The sequence below is a fragment of the Erpetoichthys calabaricus genome, chromosome 12, assembly GCF_900747795.2.
Source record: "Erpetoichthys calabaricus chromosome 12, fErpCal1.3, whole genome shotgun sequence".
In the NCBI taxonomy this organism is placed as follows: domain Eukaryota; kingdom Metazoa; phylum Chordata; class Cladistia; order Polypteriformes; family Polypteridae; genus Erpetoichthys; species Erpetoichthys calabaricus.
In genome coordinates, this window is record NC_041405.2 from 158,183,901 (window position 1) to 158,209,234 (window position 25,334).

At 40.6% G+C, this 25,334-nt stretch overlaps 2 protein-coding genes across 3 annotated transcripts in view; one reads left to right on the forward strand and one right to left on the reverse strand.

Moving 5' to 3' along the window:
• The window catches only part of si:zfos-943e10.1 (GRAM domain-containing protein 2A), a 48,398-nt gene extending 41,949 nt beyond the window's left edge, over positions 1–6,449 (forward strand). The window contains exons 12-14 of the mRNA XM_028816610.2: positions 226–333; positions 828–4,101; positions 4,200–6,449. Coding sequence (XP_028672443.1) covers positions 226–333; positions 828–843 — 124 coding nt within the window. The 3' untranslated portion in view covers positions 844–4,101; positions 4,200–6,449. The remainder of the gene's footprint in view (positions 1–225; positions 334–827; positions 4,102–4,199) is intronic.
• An 11,143-nt stretch (positions 6,450–17,592) lies between these two features.
• The window catches only part of fzr1a (fizzy/cell division cycle 20 related 1a), a 42,600-nt gene continuing 34,858 nt past the window's right edge, over positions 17,593–25,334 (reverse strand). For both annotated transcript variants that reach the window (XM_028816611.2, XM_051935008.1), the window contains exons 11-14: positions 23,797–24,030; positions 23,432–23,536; positions 20,868–20,960; positions 17,593–18,490 (exon numbers count right to left, since the gene is read on the reverse strand). In XM_028816611.2, the coding sequence (XP_028672444.1) occupies positions 18,449–18,490; positions 20,868–20,960; positions 23,432–23,536; positions 23,797–24,030 (474 nt within the window). In that variant the 3' untranslated portion in view covers positions 17,593–18,448. The remainder of the gene's footprint in view (positions 18,491–20,867; positions 20,961–23,431; positions 23,537–23,796; positions 24,031–25,334) is intronic.

Consider the following 25,334-nt stretch of genomic DNA (forward strand, 5'->3'; position numbering starts at 1 on the left):
CTGTGGCAGATAGAGGGTCATTTCCGGAGGGTGGGTGTCTACCTGGGGGGAGTTGCCAACCAGGGTCCTGAGCTGTTTTGTCGTGTGGTGGGTGCAGCAATGCATTGTACCTGCCCTGCTCATATTTTGGTGGTAGGCCTTAAGGGGTCAAGACGATGAGCTGTCGCCCCCACATTCTGAACTCTGACCTTCTTCATCTTTGTTCCCCCCCCCCTTCTGTCACAGAGCCGTCATTCTGCTCTTGTCCTCCGGATACATTGGATTAAGAATTGTGGCCCTGGAGCAGCAGCTGACCTTGATGGGCGCCTGGCCGGACTTTGAGGTACACAACGAGTAAGTAGACCACGTTGTCATCTTTTTTTTTTAATTTCTATTCATTGCCCCTACTTTTGAAGCTCTGTGTCCGCACTCTAGCAGCAGCCCCCCTCACCAGATTGTGTGGCTTGACAGATTCAAGACCAAACCCCGGAGACGTCTGACCGTTCTAAATTGGCCCATGAGAGGATCCAGCAAAAGACGAGTCCTGCCTTGGCATCTGATGCCAACTGAGATACAGTGCCACTTAAAAAAAAAATAAAAAAAAAAAAATAAAAAAAAAACAACTTTCATGGGGGTGAATGTTTTTTTTTTTTTATTTTAACGGGGTATCCCAATGCATTTTAATTTAATTTTTTTGACACTGGTCAAGGGAGAAAGACTCTTTAATGCCAAAGTGACGACCTGCTCCGATGTGTTGAAAAAGTGAAAAGAGTTTCTGCGGGGTGCACTTACTTTTTCACAGAACTTTGTGAAACTCCCGAGTGATTTCCTTTGTTTCCCTTTTCCAGGTACAAGGAGACCTAAAGCTTGGAGCGGCTCAGTAGCTGCACCCCCTTTGTACCACTGAGGGTGTCGGCGCCCCCCCCAGCAGCTGTTCCTGCAGTCACGTGGTGACCATAACGTCATCTGCTGGTCAGAGTGACAAGGACGGGTACAAAGAATCTTTTTTTTTTTTTTTTTTTCTTCCAAGTAACAGCTGATCACCAGCGTGTGGCCAATTGGTGGAGCCGAGAGATGAGGACGTCCTACAATTGTCAGGATTATTTGGGGGTAGGGGGGGGATCACCAGAATTGCAGCTTAGCTGAGCCAAAGTCAGAACGACGAGGCGGGACCCCCAGCTTGTGTCGCGGCTTGGGGTCCTCAGGACGTTTGCCTCATTAAATTGCACCTCCTTTGTCACACCTGAAACGAAAGAGGGTGGGGTGGGGGGGTCCCCCGTTCCCCCCCCCCCCTTTCTTTTGATGGCACACTGCCTTCCGTTTACAAGTTTCATGCAACCTCACCGTTTACTGTTGTCTTCAGGGAGAAAAGTACAAAAAGTGTTAACGGCCTGTCGCAACACCGTCGGTGGGCTGCCGGACCACCCAGTCGTGGCATACAGTTTGTTAGGTCACAACTGCTGCTGCCAAGTCTTAATTACACTCCATGGCCGCTCCAGGCCCATTCTGTCCACCCGGCCAGCTCCAGGGTGGCTTCTGTGTTCACACTGAATGGAGGCGATAAGACCCCCGACCCTGAGCCCCAGCACTTTTACACTTTCTACCTTTTACTGATTGACTGATATTCTCGCACTATGTATTTAAAGATGGAAAACTGGGCGAGTCACGTGATTCACGTGTTTAATGAACAGCCGTGCAGATCAGCAATCCGAGAGAGCGAGGTGCAGTGCGCACGATCTACCACCAGGTGGCGCCAGCACATCCTATAATTAACTGATCTTGACCACCGGACACAACTTCACCATCCCACCTCCGTTATGTCGGCTCTTTAACTTCACAGGGGGACTCGCTGGGTGGGAAAGGAATGGAGAGACGAAGGAGCCTGTCGACCGATGAGTTCTCGGGATCGTGCAATGGCGACAAAAAGAGGAAGAAAAATATAGCGATCGTTCACGCCAAGCAAGACCACCTCTGTATGCCATCAAGCGATACGACAGCATGTGAAAGAGAGACTCGTGAACTCCCCTCAGGCCGGCCTAACGTGTACGTGGGTGGGAAACTCGCTCTCTCCAGTCAGCCAGCCATTACCGACAGCCCCGAGCAGGGACATGGGGGCGCTGGAGCCGATCCATCCCTACAGGCATTTATTTATTTATTGATGGACTGATATGATCGTACTATTTATTTGAAGAAAGAAAACTGGGCGAGTCAAGTGATTCACGTGTTCATCCCCGTCCAGTCCGCTTATTTAATCAAGAAATCGATGAACAGCCGGGCAGAGCGCTGATGTGATCGGAAATCCGAGAGAGCCGTTCATCTGTTCATTCACACACTCACCCGAAGCAGCTTGTGTAGAAAATGAAACACATGAAGCCCAACTCAAAGTATTCATTATTAGCAATCGATCAGAGAATTGAAAAGGGAAGAAAGATGGACAGAGAGAATCATTCATTCGTTCGTTCAGTCAGTCAGTCATCTCGATATTCGTTTAATGTGACAAGCTGATGAATGAATCGTAATGCATTCATAATAAAATATTTAAAATGTGATTCATTGAACCATTCATTCGCGCCAATAGTCTGTTTATATGCTAAATTAGACTGAGATTCATGTATTAATGTATCAACATATTTCAAAGAAAGAACGTCCGGTTGATCAAATCATTCATTCACACAAATCCAGCCTGCTTATTTATTCAAGAAATGAATTAACATCAAACCCGTTTATTTACGTTACTTGGAAAGGAATTCATTCATTCATTTATTCATCTTCTTGCAGCGTGTTTCAAAATTTAGTAAATGAATCCCATTCCAGTTTATTTATATTATTAAAATATTAACTAATAAAGCAGGAGCGAGTGAATCATTCAATCATTCGTTTGTTTATCCAGGTACAGTCTGCTGATGACAAGTTCATAAAGACACTTCAAGCCAATGATTTCATAAATTCACATATTTCTAATCTGAGTAATTTGCCCCATTCATTCATTCATTCACCCAAATTCATACTGGTGGTTTGATCAAGAAATAAATAAATTGGCGACAATCCAGTTTTCATGTAATATAAAATAGGAATGAATGACTGTATGTATCCCGATCCAGCTTGCTTTCAAAATAAGTTTATAAGTTCATTCAATTTCAGTTTATTTATAAATTGGCACTTATTCATAATTCACATAAGCAACTTAGAAACTAATTATTTTTTTTATATCATTAAAATATTTACAAGAACGAACGACTGATTGAATGATGGACTAACTCAGTCATCCCAGGACAACCTGTTTATATGACAAGATCATAAATCTCACTCTAATGTATTTATAGTTTAATGTTTCAAACCTGATTAAATGCATCAGTCATTCATTCACCCCAATCCACTCTTGATCAATAAATCAATTAGTGCCAGTCCTGTTTGTTTATCTCATTCATTCATTCACATCAATCCAGCTTGTTTAAATAATTAGTAAATAAATCCCATTCCAATATTATTTATATTTTTAAAATATAAGAAATACAAAATCATTCACTTACTCATTTATTCATTTTTCATTCATCCCAGTACAGTCTGTTTATATGACAAGTTCTTCAATAAATGAATGTCAACCCAATGAGTTCAAGTATTTCAAATTTCATTCATTCATTCATTTTCACACCGGTGATTTGATCAATAAATAAATTGGTGCCAATCTGGTTCATTTATAAGAAACAATGAAAGAAAAGTGTTATATGTACATATAGAAAAAAAAGATTCATTTATCTCAATCCAGCTTGTTCACATAACCAGTTAAAAATTAATCCCAATCCACTTTATTAATAGTATAGAACCAATTCATCATATTTATATTATTAAAATACTTAACAGAAAAAGACTGAACAAATTATTCATTCTTGTTAGCATAGTTTGCTTATATGATACATTAATAAATGAATCTCAATCCAGTTTTTATATTATCAAGATATTTTAAACAAAGATAGAAAAATAAATATGAAAGGCGCTATATCATAGGCAGAAAGGAAAGGTACAAACAATAGAGAATTAGGAAAGGCATTATATAAGATAAGTAAAGACATAGAAAAGGGACTATATCATAGACAGATGTGAAAGGCAATATATAATGCATAGGTGGATATTAAAAGGGACAATATAATAGATAGAAAAAGAAATGAAAGGCACTATATAATAGATAGAAAAAGAAAAGAAAGGCACTATATAATGCAAAGATGGATATTAAAGGCACAATATAATAGAGAGAAAGAAAAAGAAATGAAAGGCACTATATAATGCAAAGATGGATATTAAAGGCACAATATAATAGAGAGAAAGAAAGAAAAAGAAATGAAAGGCACTATATATTGCAAAGATGGATACTAAAGGCACAATATAATAGAGAGAAAAAGAAATGAAAGGCTTTATATAATGCAAAGATGATATTAAAGGTGCAATATAATAGAAAGAAAGAAAGAAATTAAAGGCACTATATACTAGATAGATCAGATAGATAAATATAAATGAAAGGCACTATATAATAGAAAAGAAGAACAAAGAAATCCAAGTCCATTCTAGAGTTGCTTGTGATGTTTCGGCCCCCCTTTGCTTGCTGCTCAGCTTTAAGTGGGCTTACCCAATGGTATGGTGTTTTATGGCCTGGCTCTCCATCCCAGTTTCTGCTCCTGCCCCCACCACAATACTGGCTGCTTTGGCTCCAGCTGCCCATCAAGCTGAGAGTTAAGCGGATGGACGACTGATGCTGATGGGCGAATGCAGTTGACCAAGCACCTCAGGTTGCCCACTTGACTATTTCAGAGAGAGGTGGACTCGTTTCACTCCTGCGTTGCGTCATTCGTCCCTGATATTTTCGTGCGTACGTATTGCCCGTAGAAGACCTCTGCGAATTCCCACTCTGTTCAGTGAGTTGGCAGCCCATTCACGTCTCTCAGATTGCCCTTTAACTCCATAGCTGATCTTTCAGCCGCTTCCTCGACCCGAGCAGAGAAGGTTGACTCCGTGAAGTCCACACATTAACTCCAGTAATTCATTTTCATGTCTTGAAAGGACAGTCGGCCAGTTGGGTGGTCAGCTCCTTCGCTGAGTTGTGGACACTCTGGCCACTGGGGTGGGCACTTTTTTGATGTAATGATTTTTTTTTTCTTTTGACCATGTGCTAATGGCTTCGACTTTGGTTGATTGGACTCTAAACTGGTGGGTGTGGTGGTCGGGTGTCCAGCACAGGGTGGTTAGGAGAGGCCTGGACCTCACCATGACAGTTTTTTCCATCCATTCATCCCACTTATCCATGGCAGCGTCCCAGCAAACATTGAACACATCAAATGCAAGTCGGCAGCACACCTGGAGAGGGCGCCGGCCCACCACAGGTTGAACCCCCCCCCCCACACAAGCCCACTGATTCACCAAACCTGCATGTCTTTGGACTGTGAGAGGAAACCAACAGGGACAGAGGGGAGAACATGCAAACTCCACACGTGGAAAGGAGCACAGTGGGCTCCAATCAGCAGAAACAGCAAATGGAATAATGAAGTAATGGAAGGTCCACCGGGGGGCTCACCTGTGACACCCCACCATGGGCCTGACCTCCTCTGTGAAGTCCTTCTCTGAAACATTGAACATTAAGGACTGAAGCTGGGAAGAACTTCTTCACGTAAAGAGTTGGTGGGAATCTAAAACAAACTACCAAGCCATGTAGTTAAAGAAGGGTCAGGGGGACATATTGGGACAGCTGAGCTATTAACTGAACAAACGGGCCTGACGGACTGAATGGTCTCCTCTAGTTTATCAAATGTGACTGAACTCCCCAGCCTTGAGATCTCGTGAAAGAAACAAACGTCCGCCATCTCCCCCCTCAGAGAGTACAAGGCCTCAGTGCCCACAAGTTGTGTGTCACCCCTCTTGTATGTCGACTGCCAGTGACACTTGTACCCCACGCTTGGGGGTCAATGCCTGGTTAAACGCTGGGACACTCTATACTGCCCCCAGGTGGTGTCTGGCCACACTGCAATTTTTTGAATGGTTTTTCAGATTTGTGATGTTCTGATCTGTGGGGGTGGGGAGGGGAGGGGGGGCCTGGGTCCCACAGGCAGGTGGTCGGCCATCTTTAATACGAATAGCCTCAGTGATGATGAGTCCCTGGTGTCACCCCCTCATTAAACAAAGTGTGCAATTTTCCAAACCTTCCACTGTAATTTCTGTTAAGATTCTCCCTGCCGCATTTATTTAAATTCACTCCAATGAAATGAAGAATGAAGAACAACTTTATTTGTACTTTTGCACATTTTTTTTTTTTAAGTGTCGATACTAATCACTGTATGCGATAAGCAGCAAGTATAAATATATATATATATATAAAAAAAATTGTATTGGTAAAAATATTTATTTGTATTCCATGATTGGCGGCCGCCTCTGTGAGATGGCGTCACCCTGTTTACTCAATAAACTTGAAATTGCTTCACTTTTAACTGCCTGGTCCATTCTGCTCCTGTCGTCTGGTGGTCTTTAATGGCTTCACTCTGGCTTACCCACCCAATCCCCCAATTCTGTTCCTGTCATTTGGTGGTCTTTAATGGCTTCACTCTGGCTCTCATTTGCCCACCCATCTCCACACCATAAGGAGACCACCATGCGAATGGCAGAACTCCAAAACAAAACACCATTCCATGGGGGTATAGCATCCCAGTTGGTGTAATTTAATGGGATGGGCCGCTACTAGAGAAAAAAGCCACATAGGCCACCCAATAAGCCAGGGGGTCTCCAACTCCGCTCCTGGAGGGCCACAGTGGCTGCAGGTTTTCATTTGAACCCTTTTCTAATCCAACCATCCATCCATTATCCAACACACTATATCCTAACTACAGGGTCACGGGGATCTGCTGGAGCCAATCCCAGCCAACACTGTTATCGCCAGCACTTGCATCAGATTTGTGTTTCAGAGACATTGTTGAAGGGTGAAGACAAAAGGTTAAGATGAGCTCTTCTGCCCACGCTATCACAGCACGTCTGATGTATCGGGTGGTCCAGATCTAATTATGCAATTTTCATTACGCTAGAACTTACTCAGTTTATTACATTTAAGCCTAACCAAATTAATACTTTGGTCACTTTGGTTGATTGTCTGTCTCAGGTTAATGACTGGCTTAGCAGTAATTATCTACAGTTGAATTCAGGAAAAACTGAGGTACTAATTGTTGCTCGTCCTCTTCTTCATTCTGAGATCACATTAAAATGATCTTCTGTCTCTTCTGTTATTAAATCAGGTCTACGTACCCTTGAGGTTATTTTTGACCAGTCCCTGACACTTGATGAATATGTAAGATATGTAAGGTCAATCAGCCGTTCGTGTTTCTTTCATTTAAGAAATCTCTCAAAACTAAGAAATGTTGTTTCAAAATCAGAATTGGAGATGCTTGTTCATTCTGTTATTTCTTCACGGCTTGATTACTGTAATGTTCTCTTTACAGGTTTGAGCAAGTCCTCTCTCTCTCTCACGCCTTCAGTTAGTTCAAAATGCAGCTGCCAGACTCCTAACTCGTGCCAGCCGGAGTGATCATATCTCCCCCATTTTGCACACACTGCACTGGCTCCCAGTGTTTTATAGAATTCATTTTAAAGTTTTGGTACTTACTTTCAAAGCTTTGAATGGACAAGCTCCTGAGTACCTAACCAGCCTGCTTCCAACACCGTACAGCTTGCCGGACTTTAAGATCTGGGCAACGGGGCCTTCTCGTTGTCCCACGCACTTGGCTAAAAACCCGTGGGGATCGTGCCTTTCAGTCTGTAGCACCAAGACTATGGAATAGCCTGCCTTGTGGTCTGCGTAGAGTCGAGTCTCTGAATTCTTTTAAAAAAACAACTAAATTTTAAACAAGCTTTTAATCAGTGCTGAATAGTCCCAGTTTGTTTATTCATTGTTTTTAATGGTTCCATTTGTACTGTATTTGCTGTTCAGCGCTCTGTGACCTTTTGTCTGTGAAGGGCGCTATATAAATAAATAAACTAAAATCACCCAGAAAATTTCTCTATATGCAGATGATATCTCTCTATATAATCTTCATTTGGATCTTGATCTTTGTTTGTCCGCGAATGAATTAGAAGAAGAAGCACTAGATGGCAGTAGAGAGACAGCTAAAACATAGGCATTGCATTAAGAATCTCCTCCAGGCTTATACTACTGAAGACTGTAGTACTCCAGTCACACCTCAAAACACAGACATTCAAACTAAACAGATTGTTGTGCTTTAAATTAACTAATCTCTATATATAATCTTCATTTGGATCTTGATCTTTGTTTGTCCGCAAATTCATGTTCAACTGACACGGTATCCTTCAATAAGGGCGCGCACAAAAAGGCGAGCTTCAAAAGGGCGACCTCAATTGGGTGCATTGAATAAAGGGAAACGCAACAAAATTATTACAGAAAATTTATTAACCAAAGGCAATGATTGAACATATAAAAAGGCGAAAGCAAGAATATCAAAACATCCAATTAATTAATGCATGAACTTCTAAGCGAGACGAACATTTTCCAATCCTATATTCAGTGCATTTCCAGATGTGTTTCCCGTTGATAGTTTTCTCCTTTCTGAATGTGTAGCCTTCGACTATGAGTAGATCTGCACCTTTGTTGCTCTTCACATATTCCAGATCCATTTGAACTAAATTATCTACGAACGCGTTTATTCGCCGCGCTCAATTGAGGTCGCCCTTTTGAAGCTCGCCTTTTTTGTGCACGCCCTTATTAAATAGAACATGTAAGTCGGACACACTTCTGTGATTTTCCATCAGTCAGCATTTGGAGTTCAAGAAAGAAGCATTGGTTCTTCCTTACTCTTTAGATTGCCACAAAGCAACCTGTGAGATTTGAGAAAGGTTGAGAAGAGATCGTGAGAGGAAACGACAGCATCGTGAAAACGAGACGGACTGTGAATGGAGAGAAGCAGAAATGCTCCTACACCACCACATCATTACTATTCGGACAGTGATTCTGAGTAGGCCGTTCCTATCGAATCAATGTCCAAGGGTTTTGTTTTGTAATTTTGTTTCCCTTATAAAAAATCATAATGCTGTGCGACGAAGGGCCCAGTTCACGACTGGCAGCCGCGTTTAAACAGGGAGCCCTTCACAGACAACTTTAACACGCGCAACGTAGTTGGGCGCACATGGCTAGTGGTTTTATATATATCAGACCCAGAAAACACTGTCCCTGCAGTTTTAACAGCACTAACAGAATTTCAAAAGATATCTGGTCTTAAAATTAATCTGAATAAAAGTATACTCTTTCCAGTGAATTCACAAGCATATAATATTAGATTAGACACCCTACTTTTTACCATAGCAGATAAGTTTAAATACCTAGGGGTAAATATCACAAGTAAACATAAAGCTCTTTATCAACAAAATTTTGGCGTCTGTATGGAAAAAATTAAGCAAGACTTGCATAGATGGTCAACCCTTCATCTCACTCTAGCCGGAAGAATTAACATTGTTAAGATGAATATCCTTCCTAAACTTTTTTTTTATTTCAAAACATTCCAATATATATCAATAAATTGTTTTTTTTAAACAGTTAGATTCAACAATAACCTCATTCATTTGGAACTCAAAACACCCACATATCCAAAGAGCGACCTTACAAAGACCTCAGGCGGAGGGTGGCATGGCTTTACCTAATTTTCAGTTTTATTACTGGGCAGCAAACATACAAGCCATAAAAACCTGGACACAAATAAATGAACATACACAGGCTTGGTCCGCAATAGAAGTAAAATCCTGCAGTACTTCTTTATACTCCCTGCTCTGCTCTCCAATAAATGCAAGTTATCACAAATATACTAATAACCAAATTGTGCTTTACTCACTCAGAATATGGAACCAACTTAGAAAGCATTTTAAGATGGAAAATCTTTTATCAGTGGCACCTCTGCAAGAGAACCACCTCTTTCAACCCTCGCAAACATATCCAGTTTTTAATACCTGGAAAAGTTTTGGGATTAAAATGCTCAGAGATCTTTATATAGACAACATAGTTGCATCTTTTGAACAATTACGTTCAAAATTCAACCTCCCAGCTACACATTTCTTTCACTATCTTCAAATTAGAAATTTTGTTAAACAGAAATTGCTCGATTTCCCCCACCTCGCACCCTCCACAATGCTAGAAAAAATACTGCTCAATTTCAAGGAATTAAACACCATTTTCGCATTATATAAAATCCTATTAGAGTCCCTGCCTTTCAAAGATCCAAGAGGACATTGGGAAGAAGATCTCTTAATCAATATATCAGAAAAGCAGTGGAAGGTAGCAAAGCAGAGAATACACTCAAGCTCCATAGATAGATAGATAGCTAGATAGATATTTTATTAATCCCAATGGGTATGCGCAAAGCATAGAATTATTCAACTAAAAATTATATACCAAGCTCATCTGTCTCGCTTAAAACTGTCCAAAATGTTTCCAGGGCGAGATCCAACCTGCCAACGCTGCAACCAAGCTCCTGCCTCACTAGGTCACATGTTCTGGGCCTGCACCAAAATAACATCATTTTGGACCAAAATTTTTAAGTGCCTCTCAGACAGCCTTGGTATCACAATCCCTTCTAACCCATTAACAGCTGTGTTCGGTGTTCTTCCAGACGGACTTGAAGTGGAGAAGGACAAGCAAACGGTGATTGCTTTCACTACACTTTTGGCATGCAGACTTATTCTTTTAAATTGGAAGAATCCTAACTCTCCTCTGATAAGTCAGTGGGAAACCGATGTTTTATATTATTTGAAATTGGAAAAAATCAAATTCTCAGTTAGAGGATCTGTACAAATTTTTTCAAAACCCGTCAGGATCTGATCAATATTATTTTAGAATAAGAGAAATAACTATTACCGCATTTAATTCCCTTCTCCATCTCTTATTTACCTATATATTTATTTCTCCCTTTCTTTTATTTATTGTTGCCTTATTAAAAAGCCCTAAGCAATTCTCCTTTGGCTTAGCTCTCCTTCTCAGGGGTGGGGTTTGATTTGTCTTCAATTTTGTTTGGTTATAAATTGATCTATTTGTATGGAATGATTACAATAAAATATAAAAAAAAAAAGAAAATCACCCGAAAAATCCCGGACCATCGTGAAGTGTGCGAACTGACGACATGAAGAATCATCTTCGCGCCGAACTGGAATCGTCCCTGCATAAATTGAAGTCATCCAGACGATCTGGATCTGCAGAATTAGATCTGGACCACCCTGTACGGACAAGACACAACTTCCTGCTATGTGCGTAACAGTACAAGCAGGCTTGCTATTGAGAATGAATGGGGGGCAGCGAGGGGCGGTTCATCACCAGCCCACCTCACAGTCACCTCCACTACAGTATGCTGCCTGCAGCATACGCAACACCATCGCCCCCATCCGAGGCACACTACAATGCTACCCCCCCCGTCGCCTCATTCAGCCACAACCGGATCACCGCTTGCAGCATTACCAGCCGCGCACCTAGAACGAATGGGGCAGCCATGTGTGGTGGGCGGGCAGTGAAACCGCTTGCCACCGGGGGGACACTACACTGCGCGAGCAGCGAAATCGCCCCCCTCCAGCCACCGCTTGCAGCGTCCGCAGACCGAAGATGACGGAGCGGCAGTTACTGAGGCGCATGCGTCGCAGCTGCGGCCCCGTTCGTATGTCGTAGGTCGAATGTCCGTAACCTACGGACTACCTGTATCTGAAACTACTGAAAGATGAAGGGCTCAGGAATGCTGATCTGCTCAGGTCCTCAAAACATTTTAACAGAAAAGAGAACATCGACAATTCCAGAAAAGCCTGCCATTGCACAGTGAGAGCAGCAACAAGCCATGGAATTAAAGAACGCGTTTAACTAACGACAAGACTTAGCACCTCATTAAGCAACTGGTTAGAGTTTGAGGTGCTGACTTAGTTGGCATTCTGTTGGCTCACTCACTTCACAATTCATTTCTATTTGGGTGCCATTTAAGGAAAGAAATGAAGCAATTCAGAGGAACGATGAAGAAATTCAGGGGATCAAATCTTAAAGAAGCAAGTCCATTAAAATGAATTCCAAAGAAGTTAATTAACAGCAAAAAACACGTCACTAATTAAAAAAAGGACTAGAATGAAAACCTGCAGCCACTGTGGCCCACCAGGACTTGAGTTGGAGACCCCTGCAATAAGGGGTGGAGTCTGTGCACACACCCCACAGCCAATTGGGGCTGCTGGAACACAACTGGGAAAAGGCCATTCCATTAAGACCTTCCAATTTGGGGTCATTTTTAATTCAAAAAAGCGAGAGCCTTCAGGGCTGAAGAGATGAAGAAGGTGCCGAGAGAGCTCAAGGGAAAGATCGACAAGGTCAAGGAGGACTTCAGGAGAGCGGGCTACAGCAAAGAAAAAATAAATTAAATTATAAAACATGGGACCTGTGGAAAAGAATGAAAAACACAGCAGGCTTCAAACAGTTCAATGACAGGCCTGTGCCCGAAGTTACAGGAGAGGCCACAAGATCATATCCAGCTCAGCTAAAACTTCCAAGCTCAGAAGTGACCAACGTCACATACACTTCACATGTTAAAGTCGGTTACTATGTTGACGTAATGTCCATAATAAAAGTTTTTTTCTCTAAAATTATTGAGATGGATTAATTTCACCACTCAAAGCACTGAGAACTTCATTAGAACAATCTCAACGAGAACATGCCATTCAGCCCAACACAGCTGCCAGTCCTATCCATAGTTCTCCTAAAATCACATCAAGCCAAGTTCTGAAGTCCCTAAAGTTCTCCTGTCGACCACACTACTTCATCACTTATTCCACATGTCTGTGACTCTTTGTGTAAAGAAAAACTTCCTAATGTTTGTGTGAACTTTCCCCTTTACAAGTTTCCAACTGTGTCCCCGTGTACTTCATGAACTCAGTCAGTGGGTCAAAAGTTTCCATTCACCAAACTGAGCAACTCATTGAAGAGCACGGATGGACTGCAGGAGTTGATGTCATGACTTGCAGCACGTTCAGAGTTAATGATGACCATATGAGTCATTAAATGGGACACCAATACAGCCACAGCCTTTTTGTAGTTAAGACGACAACAAGGCATGACAGAATAGAAAGGTACACAGAGAGTAGGGCACTACAGAATAGCGTGTGATAAATAGTAAGACACTAGAATAGACCACCCGATAGCAGGGCGCTATAAAATAGATAGAAAGGCACTGCATAACAGAAAGGGAGATAGTGAGGAACTATATAACAGATAGAAAGGCACCATATAAGAGATTAGAACAATCTGGATGAGAACAGGCCATTCAGCCCAGCAAAGCCTGCCAGTCCAATTCACATAATTCTTCCAAAAATAACATCAAGCTTGAAGGTCCCCATTGTCCACCACACTACTTAGTTACTAATCCGAGTGATTTTGATTCTCTCTGTGAAGAAAAACTTCCTAATGTTTGTGCAAAATGTACCCTTCGGAAGTTTGTGTGTCACTGTGTTCTTGTTGAACTCATTCAGTGGGTCAAAAGTTTACATTCACCAAGTTGAGCAACTCATTGAAGAGCAAGGAAAACTTCCTAATGTTTGTGTGAAATTTGCCCTTCACAAGTGTCCAACTGTGTCTCCGTGTTCTTGATGACCTCATTTTAAAGTCACCGTCTCGATCCACTGAACTAATTCACTTTGTAATTTTAAGCACTTCAGTCAGGTCTCCTCTTAATCTCCTTTTTCCTTAAACTGTAAAGGCTCAGCTCTTTTAATCTTTCCTCATAACTCACCCCGTCGCTCTTCTCTGGACGTTCTCTTGTGCTGCTATGTCCTTTTTGTAGCCTGGAGACCAAAACTGCACACAGGACTCCAGATGAGGCCTCACCAGTGTATTATAAAGCTTGAGCTGAACCTCCTGGGACTTGTACTGCACACATCAAGGCGCTATATAACCTGACATTCTGTTAACCTTCTTAATGGCTACTGAACACTGCCTGGCAGTTGACAGAAAGGAGTCCACCACAACTCCAATCTTTTTCATTTGGTGTACTTTCAAAATTGCAGGCCTCCCACTTATCCAAAAGAGAAAATGAAAAATTTATACATCAAGGGGGGAAAAAAGAAAATCACAAATACATACACATACAACCTCAGACATCAGTCCTTGAGGAAAAGCCTCTGATGTTGCGCCACAGCAGTTGGTTCCCTTACTTGGCGGGGTGAAGATTGGGGTATTAATTTCTTTTTTTGGTCTGAATCACAATCTGATTATTAGGTGGTTACCTATCAGGTAACTCTTGTGTTTGGTCGGCCAGTTGGCAAACATCCACCACATCCTCCGAGTTGCGAGAAGCAGCACACCCTAATAAGGGTGAAACACGTGTTGTGTACTCTTTGGCAGGTACCGTATCGCATATCTTTGAGCTGCTTCTCACAACTGAGAGGATGTGGTGGATGTTTGCCGAATGGCCGACCAACTACAAAATAACCAACAAAATAATTAGAGTGCGATTCAGAACCAAGAATGATTTATATATATATATATAATTTGCAGTTGGAGATCCACGAAGGGAGAAAAAACGAATCACGTATCATAAAATAGGGGTTGAAAGCTCAGGAATAAAACTATCAGGGGTCTTCATCAGAGGATAATGCTTAGACTTACAAGAATCAAAGGCAAGATATAGCATCACATTCAGTTTGGGGGGGGAATGGGGGGGGGGGGTGTCGGTGACTAAGTCAGTATGATCAAGGGGGGGGGGGGTTGTATAGTTTAATCATTGTTTATATGTCGTCCTTAAGTTGGCATATGCTGGGTTTATGTCCAAGTGTCTGTTGATGGCGTTTTCATCTGATAGCCAAGACTCGGCCAACTCTCTTAACTGCCCGCGTAGAAGTGAGACAGGACAAACTGAGAATCAATTTAAAAAAAAAAAAAAAAAAGTCATTATTTTGAGAATTTATATTGATAGCTTTCATATCCAAGGGCCTCTTGTTAAACAATAGCTTTAGTTTTGCTATCAGGGGCGAGAATGTAGCTGTGATCTCTTTGCCAAAAAATGTAAAAAGTTGGCAAGGTATCTCTGGCCTAGCGGAAGGTAGGTAGCTATGCTCTGACATCAAACGTTGGCACCGTATCTGATCGTGCTCAGCTCTGACGGGAAAGCATCCCTTGCGTGGGGAGAAGAGCATGTGGCCGTGATATCTCTGGTAATGAGCAGCTACCCTGTAAAACACACGAAGCTCAGACATTATTTCTTAACAATCTCTAGATGATAAAGTCTGCTGAACAAGCAGGTATCGCTAGATAAACGGAGGCAAGGTGCACTCCAACAAGTGGCGAGAGGTAGAGCGACTCAAACAGAGGATGGCATGTGAGTGAGGAGGGCCCTGCCCGCTCCCCTAAATCCGTTAAGTAGTTCTTTCATGAAAAGCGGACATAGATATTGGATTTTTTTATATATATATTATACATATACACATACATATATATTATACATATACGTGGTGAGACACAAAAACAACTGGACTTGGGGCTTTCCTGGAAAACCGTCTGGACGTCGTCTGAACGTGAATCATAGAACTAGATACCCTCCTCTTACATGCCCCTCTCAAATTGCCCACCAGCTAGGTATACCCTGTGAATAGCCCAGTCAGTATTTGCACAACAATCAGTACACGAGTTGCCGTGACAATGTCAGGTGAGAGAAAAAACGAACAGCGAATCAACATCAAATTTCTTGCGAATTTTCTCTTTTTTTACGTAAAGCAGTTTTTGACTGACAAAAGCATTCCTGTCCTTGATCATCCTCCCTATTTGCCCGATTTAGCTCCCTGTGATTTTTTACTTGTTCCCGAAAATCAAAAGTGACCTGATTTTTCTTAAATGGATTAAGTGAAGACAAAAACAAGCAAGCCTGTTGAAGAGCCTCAAAGCAAGAAGACTTCCAGCACTGTTTCAATCAATGGAAGATACGTATGGAGCGGTGTAGATATCGGGAGGGGGAGTACATAGAAGGTGACAATGTTTAGAATGCTGTAATTCATCAGTAAATTTTTTTTTATCAATCCAGTTATTTTTGTGTCTCACGTCTTACATATATGCATGTATATATACAGTACGTTTATATGTATATGTACATACATACACACAAAACCCACCTTAACAAAAGAAAAAGGCTGTGTTCGTCTGGTTGCTATGCCTTTCATTAAACCCTGCTTTTACAAATCCTATATGTCATTCCAACAGATAGCATATCAAACATTTGTAGTAATGCAAGGCTATGCCCAGATCAAAAAAAGTCATGTAATCAGTTTACATCAGATTTACTGTCACACATGGTGGACAATGAAGTGCACACTTGGCCAAGTGAATCACACTACCGCTGTCTAGCTGCCCCGATTCCTGCTTTGTGAATTATGTTAAATATGACATCACAATAAATAATAAGAAAAAGAACTGAGTTTCCTTTTGAATACTCCACAATTGAAAGTCTGGAAGAGTGAAACTTACTAGAAACAGATATTTGGGTTTGGAAGTTGAACTTTTTTTTTTCCCCCTTCATTTTGACCAACAGGAATGTAGAAAGAAAGTTTGCTTCTTAAGGGTTTGGCAATAAATTTCTCAGAAAAGGGTCCAGATGAGGATAAACAGATTTGGAAGGTTTGGGTAGAGCGTCATGTGTAAATGCAACATGTCTAAACACAATCCAAGATGAGACAGAGAGGCAGGCACCAAGATAAATGCTGTAATCCAGCAAGACAATCAAACTGTTATTCCAAACGGCCGGTGGTTTGCAGTTGTTTTGGGAAACTCACACAAGCAGCAGTTCCCATCTTTTGATTACATGCCACGTTTGCCAATGCTTCTATTTAAACTTTATGAGCATTGATGAAATCGTCTGGAGCAGCACACTGGTTGATGGGAATTGTAGTCCCCACATTAAGTAACAGATTGTAATATATGATCAAGACTTTTTAACTGGAGAAGTTACACTAAACCAATTATGCTCACAGTCACAGTGCCTAGTAACAGCACCTAGTGTGCTTGCAAAACTCGTTTTCTTTCAGTTTCATCAAACTTACCCCTCCACTTCTGCAGACAGCCTTCATTTGCATAAAACAACTAAATGTGTACAAAAAATACACATAAAAACAGAAAATGTTCTGACCTAGCTAAAGACAAAGCATTGTTCATAATGACAGTTTTGTCCTCTTTCTCCCCCCCCCCATACCCCCCATCATCTCCGGGGAGGTCCAAATTGTGTCCCAGAATAGAGCTTGTGCATTTGGTGATGTTACTGGCCTAGCACACCACGCTGGCCATCACAGAGCTTTAGATTATGTAAAGGACTCTGTACACGCAAGACTAATGGACCTTATAAAACACACAAAAACCAATGGCCAGCTCCCTAAATGTAAATAGGAAAAACAGGGGAGGCATGCAGAGTACATTAGTACATCGAACAGACGCCATGTTGTAAATTTCCATACGAGTCTCGATGAACTAACACCTGATTAAAGCATGAAAACAACCCGATTCCACATATCGTCCTTCCCAATATTCAGCTTCCGTGATATTATATACTGTATAAAAAAAGAAAAATGAGCAAGACTAAACAGGCATCATTTGGTTTAACATTATATTGTCTGGATGTTACAATTATTCACTTTACAATACGCTCAACTCGTGTTTTACAAATTATTTACAAAAAACACACTAGAGAATAAAAAAACATCCTGATGGCAGAAACTGAAAACATAAAAATAAAAAACCACCATACACACGCACGCACGCACACGCGCAGCGGCAGGACTCTGAATGTGATCAAGACATGAGCAACAACTTGCAAAGCCTTTTTGTAATGTTTTGTGAATTGGGAGAGAAAATCTCCAATTAGGAAAAAAAAAAGTAATTCAAGTGCTTTCTAGAACATTCTAAACCTTATTTTGACTATAGTTAAAAAGAAAAAAAAAATTGAAGCTGATTGAATGTCATGATGTGCTGAAAATTACATTTCCAGACTCCAGTCTGATCCCAGTGGATGAAAGCCTCTTGCCCCCCTGTGCACTTCATCTTTTTTCCTGAACGTTGATTGCATCAAATAAAAAAAGAACTGAGACTGAAAAGGGGAACATGTGCACTTATTAGAGACATTTCGGGAACAGTAATGCTAAACTGCTTGGCTTTGACCATTCTACTTCAGATCAATATGCGACTTTCCTTAATGCAGAGAACGTAAACTGAAAAATTAAAAGAGAAAACAATCGCACATCACAAACAAAGAACAGGAATACATAACAAACATTTACAAGAAATCCAAATTTGGCAGTCTGTAAACAATGGAGAACTGGTGCTCTTGGTTGATTTATTTTGTTTGCACATGAAGAGTCTGCATAAAGGAGTCCACATGAAGCATTTGTATTCCTCTTGTTCTCCTTTTTAAGGATGACTGACATCTGTTCCAGACCACCTTGTTTGGTTTTACCTAATCCTTGTGAACATATTTAAAACAGATCCGGATTCCTAGTGTGGAAGACAGCAACAATTAACAAGGAAAAAGTAGCAGAAAGCCGATACAGAGCAGCAGTGAAGCAGGCCTACCCTGCCTGTCACACTGGTCAACAAAATACAGCTTAACATCTTTTGATGGATGACCCCAAGCACACAACAAAAAAAATTCTTTGATCGCTATAAAGTATTCATCTGCTTCAAAGTTACATTTAATTGATATAAACCATTCGGTCACAGTGGATATTTTTTGGCTTTTTTGACATGGATCAAAAAAAACAAAAAAGAAAAAAAATAAGATCTCTATAAAGAGCTCCAAACGAATTGCTAAAATAAAACACTAAATAATCAATTGCACAATCAGTAGTCAGTATTAGTAGATGGTAGCCATGACATGAGTCTGAGCATATACAGTGGGTATAAAAAAGAATCCCCCCTTCAAAATATTCCCATCTTTTTTTTGCTTTATAGCCTTAAATGAAAAAACACAAAAAATATTTCTTTCTAGCTTTACTTACTCAATGTAACCTCTAACATCCAAGTGAAAGATATCACAGCTACAGTTCAGAAAAATAATTAAAAAAAAAAAATCAAAAACAAGACCTACTGAGATTAATAAAGGATCAAACCCCCCCTACCCCCCCCCCCCCCCCCAAAATGTCAATGTCATTTTGTGGACCCACCGTTTGTTTTAATGACAAGCTTTGAGTCTGTAGTGATTCATCTCTATCAGCTTTGTACATCTAGATATTTGCCCCCCACTCTTCTTTATAGTTTATCTGTTCAAGTTCGGTCAAATTGGATGGTGAACATTGGTGGACTGCTATCTTTAAATCTTTCCACAGATTATCAATGGGATTTAGCTCTGGGCTCTGACTGGCCACACAAGGACATTCACTTTTTCATCTTCAGCCACTGGGTGGTCAATTTTGCTGTGTGCTTTGGGTCATTGTCATGTTGAAAGGTGAACATTCTGCCCATCTTCAACTTTCTGGCAGAGGATAGCAGGTTTTCTTCAAGAATTTGTCGGTATTTTGCCCCATCCATTTTGTCCTTCTACCCTAACGAGAGCCCCAGGCCCTGCTGCAGAGAAACACCCCACATAACAGGATGCTGCCACCACCTCCATGCTTTACTGTACGTATGGTGTGTTGTGGATGATGAGCTGCACTGGTGTACCATTTGGTGTTGAGGCCCAATAGTTGGATTTTGGTCTCATTTGACCATAAGACCTTTTTCCACTTGGCATCAGAATCTTCAAGATGCATTCTGGCAAAGCTCAAACGAGCCTTAATGTGGCCTTTCTTGAGAAGTGGCTTTTTCCTTGTGACCCTCCCGAACAAGCCACAATTGTGGAACGCTTGTCAAATTGTTGTCACATGCACACAATGACCACTCTTTGCCATCAAATCCTGTAACTCCTTCAAAATGGTCATTGGTCTCTTGATAGCCTCTTACCAGTTTCCTCCTTGCGCTTCCATCCAGTTTGGAGGGACGGCTGGATACAGGGAGGGTCCTACTAGTACCAAACACTTGACACTTCTTTATTATGGACTTTACTGTGCTCCTTGGGATTGATAAAGCCTTTGAGATTTTTTTGTGTCCATCTCCATCCTTATGTCTATCCACAACTCTATTCCCGAGATCTTTTGAAAGTGGCTTGCCACCCATAGTCAGTTGTACTACCAAGCAAGGGAATGAATGCACCAGGAACAGCTGTTTATATGCTTCATTAATCACACTGATTACCAATTGATCACAGGTGGAAGGAAGCCAGTAACTATGGTCTACAATGGAAATGGTGGGCACTTACACCTGATTTGAGTTTAGGACAAGGGGCGATCCTTTATTAATCTCAGTGTTTCTTATTTTGATTTTTTTATCATTTTTCTGAACTGTAATTTCACTTGGATGTTATAGATTGCATTGAGTAAGTAAAGCTGGAAATACTATTGGTTTGTGTGTTTTCATTTAAGGCTGTAAAGCAAAATGAAAGGGAATATTTTGAAGGGGGTGATTCTTATACCCACTGTAGGTTTCTCTCTATCAGTTCTGCTATTAGCACTGCTTCCCCAATGTTCTTTTTAAAACTGCTCAATCTTTTGTCAGGTGTTATGGTCATTACGAACAGGTGAAGTCTATTCAGTGTAGGACTAAAAGTGAGAAAGGATTATAACACTTGAATAATTTACATTGGTCAACTGTCTGACTCATTACCTCTCCTCAGAGAGGTAAACTCTATTTTAACAGGTATCTGTATTGCTGCTAAAATGCATCAGCTAGATGTGTAGTAAAGGACAGTGTTACAATACTCATTTTTTGTTTAGTCCTTCTACAACATTCTCTCTCTCTCTCTCCTGTGAAAATCTCTTCATACAAGCAGCACTCTTACCTTTGTGGAGCGGGTTTTGCTAAAGACATTCCAAAACCTTAGTGTCTCATCGCCTGCTCCTGTCACTATGGCCTCACCATCTGGAGACATGGCCTGAGAAGAAAACGTAAGATAGGTAACTCCAGGTTAAAGTCATTTTACAACTTTTAACTACCAAAAAAAAAAAAAAAAAAACACTCGCATGAAATAAAATATCAGTTATATTCTGGCATTACATCATATGAAGCAATTAAAATTTCTCAAGAAAAGTGTATAGCTAAGCACGATGCAATCATTAATAAAACATCTTTAGTGGTCAGAGGCCGAGTTTCTACTGCTTAGAGCTCCCCCTACTGTACTGTGCTTTACTGTTTCAAACACATCCTTAAACAGCTCTGTAACTAACTCAGACATCAAACACACCGACATCTCACACACTGAAAACCTGACTGATGGTTCTGATGAAGACAGCAATTTCACTCTTTGGAAGTTTATGGGATGTGCTTCTTTTCAGCATACTTTCTTTGTTGCTTTGAGGTATCTCTTAATGGAGCTCTCCTCAAGCCTATATTGCCTGAAATTCCTCGCCTCCGGGAAAAAAAGATTCGTCCACTGTTACATTTACAAGGTTGTCCTTGCAACACCTGCCAAGATTCTTTTCTTCTGTATATTTCTGTTGCATGTCTGTCTGTCTCTCTCTCTCATTATATTATATATATGATCACAGACATTTGATATTTGCAGTTTGTTTTGAGTTGGCCCCTACAGAAGATTGTGTATGGAACTTTATCTGTAATTCATTCTCAGCATTTAATAATAAATACAAGGCAAGTAACAGATTAAAAAAGTGAGTGGAGTATGACTTCAAGGATGCAACTTATTTGGAAAGCCAACCAATACTTTTACCATGTCAAACAAAAGTTTTTACAGAATGAAAGAACACTTTAACTGGGATAGCTGCCTATAATTGTTGGTGTCACTAAGACACATTGATAAAATAAAAACAATTAATGGACAAGTGACATTATAAAGTTAGATTTTTAAAAAAGAAAAAGCATAATGGTGTGTGTACCACATAGTTAATAAAAACATTTCTTTACAGACTTCATTTACTTAAAGTAAGTTTAGTCAACTAAGGTACTAACAAGCAAGAAGTATGGAAACAAGTCGAATTTGTTTCTGCTTTTCATTTTAATTTATTCTGAGTGCATGGACCTATGTGGTGTCCTCTTTTGCTCTGTGATGGCTCTCTGAATTTCCTGAAGCTGTTAGTAGCTTAAGGGACTACTGCAATTGTACTCTCACTCTTATATACGGCGTAAAAATTAAGCACTAAACGATCAATCCTAGTTATACTAAAATTAATAAATCTGTAAACAGAATACAGTAATCCCTCGCTATATCGCGCTTCGCGGCTTCACTCCATCGCGGATTTTATATGTAAGCATATTTAAATATATATTGCAGAGCACGTTGCTACCTTCTGTGTGCAGCTTTTAAGTATGCTGCACGGTGCTTCGCATACTTAAAAGCTCAAAGGGCACGTATTGATTTTTTTATCTGTCTCTCTCTATCTCTCTCTGCTCCTGACGGAGGGGGTGTGAGCTGCCGCCTTCAACAGCTTTGTGCCGCGGTGCTTCGCATACTTACAAGCCAAACAGCCCTATTGATTTGTTTGCTCCTTTGAAGAGGAAGATATGTTTGCATTCTTTTAATTGTGAGACTGAACTGTCATCTCTGTCTTGTCATGGAGCACAGTTTAAACTTTTGAAAAAGAGACAAATGTTTGTTTGCAGTGTTTGAATAACGTTTGTCTCTCTACAACCTCCTGTGTTTCTGCGCAAATCTGTGACCCAAGCATGACAATATAAAAATAACCATATAAACATATGATTTCTACTTCGCGGATTTTCTTATTTCGCAGGTGGCTCTGGAACGCAACCCCCGCGATGGAGGAGGGATTACTGTACCTCAAAGACAAGGACTACTAACATGAGCTTGTAAAATATTGTGAAACACAATATAATTGACAGCTTATCATTGGTTAAACTTACTGGAGATTTAAAAATGAAGTGAAGTAAAACAGCACTTTACTGACAGTCACCTACCAATGGTTAACTTACCATCACTTGATTTAAAACAAATTTACTGGAAATTAAGAGCCTATGTGAGAGAAACTGAAATATTTAGTGTGTATATGTGACCACAAAATTCATTTTCAAATTTTAATAAACTACTCCTCAAAATCATCAGTTTTCTATGTGAAAAGAAAGGCTGAACATCACCATCTTCTGGAGATTTTCATGTATTACAACAAATAATGCACAAGAGCAGTTTTCCCTTCACCAATATAAAATAATAGAATTTAAAAAATGGCCACTTAGTATTTGTGAATTAAATGGAACAAGATCTAGTGCAGCATTTCAATACATAGGTTTATGTACAAAGATAAAACTGAATGTATACCAACTAAGATAGGAAATCTAGCCTACAATATACAATCACAAACTAAACTGCAGCTCTTCTACACCAGTGTCCAACATGAACCAATGCCTCTCCCAGTTTCCCTCTTTCTGGCTACTTACCAAGTACAAAACTCTATAGGAATGTCCAGTCAGTTTGGCAACTTGTGTTAATGAAGGATATTTCCACACCAAAATTTGATTCTGTGAATAACCATGTGTGCTGACCTAAACAAAGAAAACAAGACATGTATCACAAAATAAAGGAATAACAAATAATGTTTTAAGAATGAGAAATATATAACAGAATAATAAAGAGATGTTTCATAACATGCACAATGTATCCAATCGTAACTGAAAAGTTATCAGAGGTGAGGAACAAAATTGCTTCAAACAAACGGTAAAATGCAACACAATAAGCATTCACCTGTTTTAAACAATAAAGAAACACACGTTAAATCATGAAAATGAGAAAAATGTTAACTTACTAGTTCATTAGCATGTTTAGACCACGCCAGGTTGCAGACTTGAGAGCCGGTGTCAATGCACTGCAGAGGTTGGCCAGTCAGCGTGTTCCAGAAGCGAATACACCGGTCAGCAGTACCTCCTCCAGATGCAAGGAGACCATGCTGATGGGGTGACCAGGCAATAGCCTTCACAGCTGCCAAGTGCTCAGTATACTGCTGCACTGGGACAACACTAGAGTGGTTCCAAACCAGCAACTGTGAAATAACAGGAATAGAAGTGTCTGAGAAATGCAAATATACTGCCATAAAAAATAGTTTATGCTTTAATATGCCATCTCTTGCAATGAGCAGAATCAAAAATTCATTCTAAAGCCGGGTTTACAACATCACATGACACGCGCACATGCAGACGCTGCTGCAAGCAGTGCTCTGTTTATACTTGCGAGCTCACTTTATTTAAATCTGGAGGATTCCACCAAGAGGCAGTGTGAGATAGTTCGGCTTCGCTGTGCTGTGAATTGCTCGAGACATCCATTAATATTCCCAGGAAACATTGCTACAATATCTCTGAAAAGGATAGATGTTTAATGATTACATCCATCAATCGAGGGACATGCCCATTCAAGCCAGTATTGGGCACAAGGAAGAAACAATCCCTGGATGGGGCATCAGCTCATCGCAAGGCGAATACAAGCACACACATACACTAGCGGCATTTCAGTATCACCAATCCCCAAACCTGCAAGTAGAAATTTCTAAATGTGCAGAGACCTACAATATCATAAGTTTAATGTATTCTATGTGGTCTCTGCAGCAATTAACAACTGGATCGGTTTTAAGAGGACATTTATGGCGTACTGTAATGACAAAATAAACTACGAGATTAAAGTCTAAATTTCCACTTTACAGTAATCTCTTGCTATATCGCGTTTCGACTTTCATGGCTTCACTCTATCGCGGATTTTATATGTAAGCAGATTTTATATGTAAGCATATCTAAATATAGAACGCAGATTTTTCGCTGCTTCGTGGGTTTCTGCAGACAATGAGTCTTTTTACTTCTGGTACATGCTGCCTCAGTTGGTTTGCCCAGTTGATTTCATACAAGGGACGCTATTGGCGGATGGCTGAGAAGCTACCCAATCAGAGCACGCAGAAAAGTTCCTGTGTGCTAATTGGCTCAGCGACGGAGTGCCGAATTCAATTCCGCTGCGTTAACCAGGAAGTCTGGTCTCACTCATTCAGCATCAACATGCTACTGCTTCAGGGGCCGTGCCCAAGCACCAACGGAAAATGCTAAATTGCCGAAAAGGTAAAAGTTTTGGATATTTTGAAGGAAGGGAACAGCTACACCGCTGCAGGATGCCATTATGGCATCTGAGTCCACGATTCTTTTTATTTAAAAAGGAGGAAAAGAATATAAGATATACGGCCGCAGTGTCCTTTAACCACGGCGCAAAACGAGTTGTAAGTGGATGTAATAAGGCGGTAGTCCGGATGGAATCTGCTTTAGGGATTTGGACTGAAGACTGCCGGAAGAAGAACAACGGCAGTGCTAC